General features: G+C 40.5%; 1 protein-coding gene across 1 annotated transcript; it reads left to right on the top strand.

Moving 5' to 3' along the window:
• Nucleotides 1-4312: 4312 nt before the first annotated feature.
• Il17a (interleukin 17A) lies at nucleotides 4313-7606 on the top strand. Its single transcript, XM_047557184.1, has 3 exons — nucleotides 4313-4339; nucleotides 5434-5636; nucleotides 7289-7606. The coding sequence occupies exons 1-3, from the start codon at nucleotides 4313-4315 to the stop codon at nucleotides 7524-7526; spliced, it is 468 nt and encodes a 155-aa protein (XP_047413140.1). The 3' UTR covers nucleotides 7527-7606.
• The last annotated feature ends 2307 nt before the right edge of the window (nucleotides 7607-9913 follow it).

Below are 9913 nucleotides of genomic sequence, written 5' to 3'. Positions count from 1 at the left end.
AGGCCTTCAGGTGGTCACTCTTACATGTGTTTCCACCTCTTAACATCAAGTCTTCCTTTTAAGTGTCTGTTTGACATTGTTCCTATGAGGTTCCATTTTCAGAGTATCAGCCCTAGGTTTAAAACCCAAGGGCAATCTCTCCAAGGACACATCACCCTCTCTCCATTAGATCAAAGCCAAGGGAGAAGAGGCCTTACATGGTGATGTGCACAGTACTAAACATCAGTGCGCCCAACCTTGAAACAGCCATTGCCTTTAAATCATGAGAGATCTGATGGGCTGGGGCTGAAGCTCATTGGCAGTGGCCTAGCACATGTGAGGCACTGGCATTGGATCCCTAGCACCACATAGAAATAAACAAATAAAATAAAGGCATTCTGTCCCTCTACAACTACAAAAAAAAATTTTTTTTAAAAAAGACCATAGTCACTAACAATATCTCCTTTATACAGTGTCTCCTTTATACTGAGACCACTGTTACTTTTTATAAAAAGACAGCAGAAGAGAAATTAATGAGGCAATAGTCTCTCAATGGTAGCCCTGCCAGCTAAACCAGAAATACAAATTAGTTTTTTATTTTATATTTTTATCAGTGTCTTAATTTTCAACCATGTTGAGACAAAAGACTTTCATCCCTCACATTATTCTCTATTATAAGTAGGAAAAATACTGTTACATAGACTGATAATTTTAGGGAATGCTGAAAATCATTTCCCTGTATCCAGAAGCTCACAAACATTTCACAGCTATCACTGCTTCAAATGCGTGTTTGGTGCTGAGAATACTTCCACATATTCTCTGCCAGCCCCAAATCCTGGCTCCAAACTGGGAATTGTATTTCCCTGTTGCTTATGGTCTTCCATTTCAAGCCCTAAGAAAAGGACAACTGATATACCTGAAGATCATCACTAAATAAAATTATCATCCCTAATGTATCCTCCCATTTTTTTCTTTACTATTTTCTTTCTCCAAAAAATCATCCACAAGCAAATATTACCTGGTACAAAACTCATTTTACAAAGTGGAACTCCAAATCTCAAAAAAGCAAACTAAGTCTCAAAGAGGCAGCACCATATGAAGACACAGGCGCCCTCTCGTCCAGGGCTCTAGGAATACCAGTTCTCAGCCCAGGGTTCCTTCTACCCCAAAGGACTAGGATCCAAACTTGAGCCAGCTTCCTCTGCAAACACGGAGAAAGGGCCTCACTCCACTCTGCACGCTCTCTTTGTGCTTCTAACTGCTCCTCCGAGGGAGCCAAAGCTTCCAGCTCAAGTTTGCACCTGGAGATTAGTACTACTCAAGGGAGCACTCCAGCTCCAACCACCACATCAAAATAATCATTTCATATGGTGAAAGTAATGTTGTTTCTCCATCCTTATTTTAAAGCAGGGATCGGTATTTCAAAGGATGGCTCACAGGCTGGATTTCATCTGCACAGGAGACAGGACTGGGGAGAATGACTGAAGTCAATTTTTTTCCTTCCCCATAAACCAGAGCTCACATTTTCCCTCCCACCTCATTATTGCCAGAAAGCAATAAGAAGGAATCTCTACACTAGGGATCCAGAATAGGCAACGACCCCTGGCACACTACTTTTCAAATGACCGGAATAGAGAATCAAAGCATTAGACAACTCAGCGGGGTCACTGGAATGCAGCAGGGCTCTAAAAAGAAACAAGATTCTGAACTTCTGAAATAACATTTTTCATGCCATCAATCAATCAAAATATTTGACACTATTCACTAGACGCTATACTAGGTGATACAAAGAGTAATAAAATAGTCACTTGTGCTCAGGTGGCTCACAGTCTAGCAAGAAATTCTGTATGTAAGTGAATGACATGCAGTTCAAATATGCATGATTGGCCATGTATAAGAGAAGAACCAGAAGCATAAAGCAATCTGTGAAGAGAGAGCCACATTGTCTAAAAGGCTACATTAGGAAAGATGTAAGTTACAAATACGAATAATGCTCTGGGCTTGAAAAAACAGTAAAATCTAAAAATGGAAGTATATGTATGTTCCAAGTGCACTTTTTTAAGGCAAATATAACACAGTACACAATGAAGCAGAAGTTACTAGAGAGATAGGTATAAGCTCTGTACAGTAGAATTGGGTTTTCATTCCAACCAAGGTCATCAGGGAAACATCTGGACCTAGAAGAAACATTTGAACTGTATCTTAAAGGACAAGCAGCATTCTGATACACTGGAGACAGGGAAAAGAATTTCAGAGACAGAAAGTAAGGAAAGGTATTTCAACTTTGGAAGCAGGCCTAGAAGAAAATCAGGACCCCATGAGCCCAGCATGGAGAATGGTAGGAGATGAGGTGAGAAAGGAAGTTTGCACAAACTCAAAGACTAATTTGAGTGCTAAATTTGCATTTCATTCAGTATGGAAGTTAATGGGAGAAGATAAATGCAGAGTTGTGCTTTGAAAATCATCATAGCAAGGATTTTAAAGATGATCTGAAGATAGTGACTGGGAAGTGCAAAAGTAGCTATTCAAATAGTCCAAACAGGTGAAAGTCTGAGTTGGAGGAAGAGCAGCAGGCCTGGAAATAGGGAATTGATGTGAGAGATCAGCCTGATAATACCTGGAGGAGAGAAGGAGGGCTTACAGTGAGCCCTGCCTTCAAGGGTTGGTAGATGGTGGTGTCAACACCTGAACTAGGGAAATCAATAGAAACTGCATCCTAGATCTTCTACCTGCATCTGTTTCTTCGAACAAGGGCATCTGCCATCACCATGGAACCTCAGCTGCTCCTGGCCTCCCTCACAGATCCATCAGGGTCTATCTATCTAGGAACAGAAACCATTTCAAGTATTTTCAACAGAGATCATTTGATTCACAGAATAGCTCATGCTGGTGTCAGAAAGAGGCTACTATATTCTAAGACTGGAGGAAGAAAGGAGAAAGCAAGGCTCTGGGAGATAGAAAGGGAAGCTGCTGTCTGCAAAATTACCTTCAGCATAGAGCAGGGCAGGGAGGAATGGATCTCAGGACAAAGAGCACCAGAATCTAGCAAACTTAGGCTCTCCAGTTAGTGAGCTGGAACAGCCGGTCAGCCTTCCTGTGCCACAATATTGAATATGCTGCCCCAGCTGAGGGCTGGGAGGCATAACTCCGCTAGCTGGTGGCAGGGGAAGTAGAGCGCCATGTAGCCAGCCACATCTGCATCCACTGGTCCCACCTCTTTATCAACCTTGTCCTCTACTCCTAAGGAGGAACTAGTCTCAAGAACCCAGAGTCAAAGTTCATCTCACTGAGAGAGAAAGAGGACAGAGAGACTGTTTCTTTTTTCTTTCCTTCTTAACACTCTTCATTCCTCCTCTCCCTTCTTGTTAATATTCCGGCTTCCTTTTCTCTGCCTCTACCTTTCTTCAGTTTCATCATCTCCATTTTCAATTTCCTCCTCACTTCATCCAGCTAGATTCCCTTATTCTTCCATCTCCATCTCACTCCTCCTTAAAGAATTATATAAGATTAAACCTCAAAACACCAAATATTGGGCTGAAGCTGTAACTCAGCAGTAGAGTGCTTGCCTAGTAAGCATGAGGTCCTGGCTTTGATCCCCAGCACCACAAAAAATTCCCAAATAGTAGCAAGTTGCTTGACAGCCTACCACGTTAGACATACTTTTAATAGTAAATCTCATATCTCTTGGACTTAGTTATTAGTTCTTTGAGTAGATATTCGACAAAACAGTTGTTAAATTCAATTAAATCTAATATATTCCATCATCATTAAACTATTTTTTGTTTTGTTTTGTTGTTTATATGGGCAGAACTTTGAGTAGTTTCTGGAGTTTTCTCTGTAACATCTGACCGGGGGAATCTGGCGAGGAAAAGAAAGATCAAGTGGGAAATCAAGGTACATGATATCAGAAGGCCTGTGTGCTATGCCAAACTTCTATTTTCCCATGAGCCATTAAAATAGAGCATAGCTCTAGAGCAGCTTCAGCTATCTCCCTGCTGTTGACCCAAGGCGAAGCATCTTCGCTCAGCACCAACCAGTAGTGATTCTTCTAAGAATAAAGACAGAATGTAGCCCTTAGAAGTGAACTTCTGCCCTTCCCATTTTCCTTCAGAAGCAGGTATTACCCGTCATGAAGGGGTGGTGCTACTCTGACCTCATTTGGGGATGGAACTTTTAACGGAAATGGTGTCAACACCAAATCCACTCCAACACGCCAACGTAAGAGACCACAGAAGAAGCAAAGCCCTATAAAAAGAGAGAATGTGGGGCTGCATTTTGTCCATCTCACAGCAGGCACAGCTCATCCAGCCCCAGTTGATAACAAGAAGCAGTGATGTCTCCTGTGAGGACTTCATCCGCGGTGAGTCCTGCACTGCTGTGCAATGCACTTGTTGGTTGGGACCAGAGCATATTTCTGGACTGTGGCATGAAAATTGCTGGAGTCTAACTGTGGAGAGTCACAAATGTGGCATATGTAGGATGGGAAATTAAGCCTTTGGTAGATAACTGCACTACATTTTCAGGAATTGATACACATCAGTTTGAAAGATGAGATTAAAACTGAAAGATGTCTGTATTGGGGCTAAACCACACAAGAAGTGTGATATGATGCTGTATAGTAATATAAATGTTTGTTGACAGTCTGTTTTCCTGAATATAGGGATTTAATATAAATTCTCCCACAGTGTTTTTCTTTGATTCATAGTAAAATGGGTTGCTATCTCTGAGACCTTAAAAACTGTGGGTGCTCCCCACAGTTTTTTTCCTTTGTTTCTATTATTTTATGCTATTTCTTGGTACATGAAAACTATTTTTATTAGGTAGATGGATAACTGCTTTAGAATGAATGGACTTAATATTTTTAAAAATATTAAACAATTCTTTTTGAAGTTTCATCTTATTACAGAATCAATGTCTGGTAAATTCAGAAGAAGAAGAAAATATACCTATGGAGGCATAAAGGGGATCCAGTTTTTAGTAGGCTGTTTGCCAGTGGTACACACAGTATTTCTAACATGAATACTGATACCACATGGATTTGCTACAGCCCTTTTCTCCAAGGTGCACATGTGATTTCACAGAATGATCAGACTGAGAACAGTGGTGCAGAAGGACATTTCCCCCTAGAAAATCAAGGTCATCTCTGATCCTGTTGACCTGGTGCATGTGCTGATAGGCTCTAGTTGTGGCATGGCTTGACATTTTTACCAAAATTACTGTCAGCCAATATGCATAACATGCCTTTCCTAAGTCAAAAGAAAATGTTGAAAATTGGTAAAAATTTCAATGTTTTAGCATTATTTTGATCATCTAAGTGGGGTTTTTATATATTTATTTATCTGATCTAAAATTTTCATATGGATTTTTCCAGTGTGTTTCCTATGATTAGTAATACAATCAGCATCACAATGAATTTATCTACAAAAACCTATCTCTGTCTCCTTTCCCATTCAGTTCCAGTCCCTGCTGCTACTACTGAGCCTGGTGGCTATAGCAAAAGCAGCAGTAGCAATCCCACGAAACCCAGGATGCCCACAGGCTGATGACAAGAACTTCCTTCAGAATGTGAAGGTCAACCTGAACATCCTTAGCCCCACTAAGAATTCCAGAAGACCCTCTGACTACTACAACCGATCCACTTCACCCTGGAACCTCCAGTACGTAAGGATAAAATCTCTACATCCTTCAATTCTCCCATGCACCAGACTGCCCTAAGTCACCCAGAGCATGACTATTTTTATTTTTATTTTATTTTATTTTTTGCAGTGCTGGGGATTGAACCAGGGTCTTGTACATGCAAGGCAAACACTCTACCAACTGAGCTATATCCCCAGCCCCAGAGCATGACTTTATTCACTCAGAATCACTAGAAAAGCCCACTGTACAGAGCTGTAATTCCCCAACTTTCATTCTACAGACTTCTTTGACAGCACAGGACACCCCACTCCACAATACCTAGCCTATTAGATCTCATTGTCATGACACCGAAATCAACTCAAATTAATGATACTCATTATTCTAATATTTATAAGACCTCAAGTCTATTGATTTTTTTTTAATTTGTTTGCTTGTTTATACCAGGGATTGAACTCAGGGATACTTAACTACTGAGCTACATGCCCAGCCCTTTATAATTATTATTATTATTATTATTATTATTATTATTATTATTATTATTTCGACACAGGTCTCTCTAAGTCCTCACTAATTTGCTGAGGCTTGTGATCCTCCTGCCTTAGCCTCCCAAGCCACTGGGTCAATTTTTTTAAATTAGACTTTTATCATAGGGGATTAATGCTTAAATTCTTTCTACCAGACCTACCATTGAGAAGACATGTTGAAAATAACTAATAACTAGCTAGGATTTTCGTGCCTGTCCTTGGGGAGAGGTCATATGAGCACTCAGGAAATAACACCTTGAATCCTAGTGGAGGAAGAATCATGTCGCGTATTTCTGTTCCTGTTTGAGTTAGTTTGATATACACCCTCAACACATGGCACTTGCTTCATTGTTAGTATACCTACTATATATACCCCATCAAAGATGAAATACAATGTATTTTGATAATTTGACTTTGCACAAATAGCCTGTTATAGGAACCCTATTGATTCACCTGACTATAGGATTTCTTCTCCTCTTGCCATTACTAGTAGCTAAAATAAATCAATTCAAGGGGCAAAGCAAGATGAAGGAGAGAGGGAAGAGAAAGTTATAAAGGACAAGCTTTTGTTTCCACCCCTTCATATCATCTTTGGGCTCTGTCCCATACACGTGTTCTTAGATAAAATTCTGAGGCATTCCCTCTTACTGGGGTCGATTTCATCAAGTTACACAAATAGCTATCTTACTCCTAGATGATCTCAAGTCTACTCTTCCCTTCGTCTTCTTCCCTCAATCAAAGGTACCCTAAAAATGCATCCTTCAGGTGAAACTAAATCCTCGCTGTGGTCCCAGTCTATCTTACTTTGTTCATTCTTCAAAGAAATTAGGAAAAACTGACCATTGTCTTCTTTTCTGTAATATTCCATATGCTTGAAAATTCATGTTTCAGAGCTGGGGATGTGGCTTAGTAGTAGAGCATGTGCAAGACCTTAGGGTCAAGCTCTAGCACTACAAATATTTTTTGAAAAAGAAAGAAAAACGCAAGTTTCCCCCAAAGTTCTTCCTTAAAGTAACATCCCTTAGAGATTTCGCCAGGCCTATAATTTGTCACCCTGTGAATTTGCCTCCTTTCCCTTATTACTGTTTGATTTTCTTCCTGCTTATACTGGGAATTCACTTTCCTCCTGGCTTTTGTCTCCCCTGCAGCCGCAATGAGGACCCTGAGAGATACCCCCGTGTGATCTGGGAGGCAAAGTGCCGCCACCTGGGCTGTGTTAACGCTGAAGGGAAGGTGGACCACCACATGAACTCCGTCCCCATCCAGCAAGAGATCCTGGTCCTGCGGAGGGAGCCTCAGCACTGCTCCAACTCCTTCCGGCTGGAGAAGATGCTGGTGACTGTGGGCTGCACCTGTGTCACCCCCATCGTCCGCCACGTGGCCTAAGAGTTTTGGGTCAGTCCAAGTCTCCCTGCAGCAGTTAGGTTTTCTGGGGAGACCCTGGTCCTTCAAAGACCCAGCCCCATTTCTGGCCAAACTCAAAGTTCTTAAAATAGTTCATCAGAGAAGGAACCCAAATCGTCCTTCCTTCTCCCCAGAGAGAAAGGTTTAGAATGGATACAGTGTACTTCTTGTTTTCTAAAGGCTTTAAGTTATTTATGTATTTAACATGTCCCAAGATAACTTTGGGGCATAAGATTTTATTTTAATTAATTGCCTATCTTATTTTGTGTTTCTTTTTAAAGAAGAGTCAAGACTAGGGGATTTTATTATTTAAAAAGTAAAACCTTTATTTATGGGTCTATTTATGTTTCTTAACTCTTTAGAGACAGGTAAAAGAATATGATTATCAGTTCTGCCTAGGGAAATCCTAGGTAGCATTAAATGGTAGTTGAACATGTGTTTTGCTACATATGGATATGGGATTTTTCTCCTCTGTGTCTCTTAGAAGTGAATGGCATGGCTTAAAAGAGAGAAAGACTAAACAATTTCCTATTTATTAACTTAAGTTTTTAAATTATTGAGATTTCTTAAGACAGATGGCAAATCTGTTTCGTTAAAAAAAAAAACATTTACAATAAAATCACTCTGTAATAATAAAAATAAAATGTGGAGGAAAATTTTGTTTCCTTATTCTTTCTTTCTTTCTTTCTTTCCTTCTTTCCTTTCTTTCTTTCTTACTTTGGCAGTGCTGGGCATTGAACCCAGGATCTCACACTTACATAATGCTCTGCCACTAAGTTATATCCCTGGTCTTTTTTTTTTTTTTGAGATGGGGTATCACTTGTATTGCCCAGGCTGTTTGGGAACTCCTGCCTCAGCCTTCTTATTAGATGGGACTATAGGCATAAAGATATGGGTCATCATGACCAGTTCTTTCCTTACTCTTTCTCCTTATCTCCTTAAAAGTATAGTCAGTCCACCATATCCATGGGGTCTGCAGCCTCAGATTCAACCAATTGGGGATCAAAATTATAGGGAGGCCTATGATGGTTGCATCTGTCCTGAACATGCATACACTTTCTTATCAGTGTTCCCTAAACAATACAGCATAACAGCTCTTTACATAGTATTTACATTTTTGAGGTATTATAAGTAATCTAGAAATGATTTAAACCATACTGAAGGATGTATGTAGGCTATATGCAAATACTACCATCAAGCATTTGTGGATCTTGGTATTCCGGGGATAGTGGTATTCTGTCATAAATCCCCCAAAGATACTGAGGACAACTGTACTTCAGCAAATTCAGTTCTTCCCTAATTGGAAGGGCATCCAAATTCACCTACAGAGCCAAACATGCCATTGAGCAGCAATGCCCTCAAACCACCAAAGCCCAAGTTCTCCATTTCCCATAACTTTAAGACAACCACAGCAAGCAATGCTATGAACAGAAGCATTCCAAAATGATTTAAGCAAATAAAATACTGGTCCTGGGAAAATGGCATGTCATTACTAATGATCAAATTAAAAAAATAAATGACCTCCCAGAAATATAACCTGAAGTCTGGTGTGGAAGAGGAAATACTGAGAGGAGACTGTCTTCAGATGAGGTCGCCCAGTGTCTCCCCAGAACTCAGGCTTCCTTTGGAGGTTAAGGGTCACCAGAGATCAACAGGGGAACAGTTTTCTCTACTTCAGCCACACTCCCAGGACCTAGCCTCTCTGATCTGACACACCAAGGACCCAAAAAGGAGCTGATGGGCCAGATCCAGCTGAGAAAAGTTCAGTCCAAATAAAATGAAAACTGAATCACACTCAATTCCAGAATAGTTTCAAGTTTAGAATCCTAACCATCTCCCACCTGCCATGGCCCAGCCAGCTATCTTGCCCTGTGTTGGAGGCCTCTGGAAATTCTCCATCCAATTCCACAGTCTTCAGCCTTCTTGAAAAACTTTCCCTTCACTCCTTCATTTTACCAGCATGTTCTGCCCGGAAGCCCATGGCCTTCTCTACTTCTTTCCCAACTCCAAATCCAGGGGTCAGCTTCTCTAGCTCCATCCTTTCAGTGTCATTATGTGCTCCTTATGTCTTTGCTCTTTTGCGCGTTCCAGTCACCAGCGTCCAACAGGATATCCATACACAGTTGCAACCAACAGATTTTCACAATCCTTATGCTTTAAAACTCTTCACTAAAAACACTGCTCATTTTTGGTTTTCCCTAAAAGGTAGTGGTAGAAAGAAAATTTGGGTTTTTTTTTGTTTTGTTTTTGGAGAAGACCTAGAAAGGGACATATACACATCCATGTTCCTGAACAGTTACTTCCTACTAGATTGTTTTCCTGAGAAATATTTTGGGTAGATAATGGCAGTTGCCTTCTGTCTTAGTATG

Source organism: Sciurus carolinensis, chromosome 7 (genome assembly GCF_902686445.1).
Source record: "Sciurus carolinensis chromosome 7, mSciCar1.2, whole genome shotgun sequence".
NCBI lineage: Eukaryota > Metazoa > Chordata > Mammalia > Rodentia > Sciuridae > Sciurus > Sciurus carolinensis.
The sequence above is the reverse complement of the archived record's forward strand: the minus strand, read 5'-3'. Positions and strand labels throughout refer to the sequence as shown.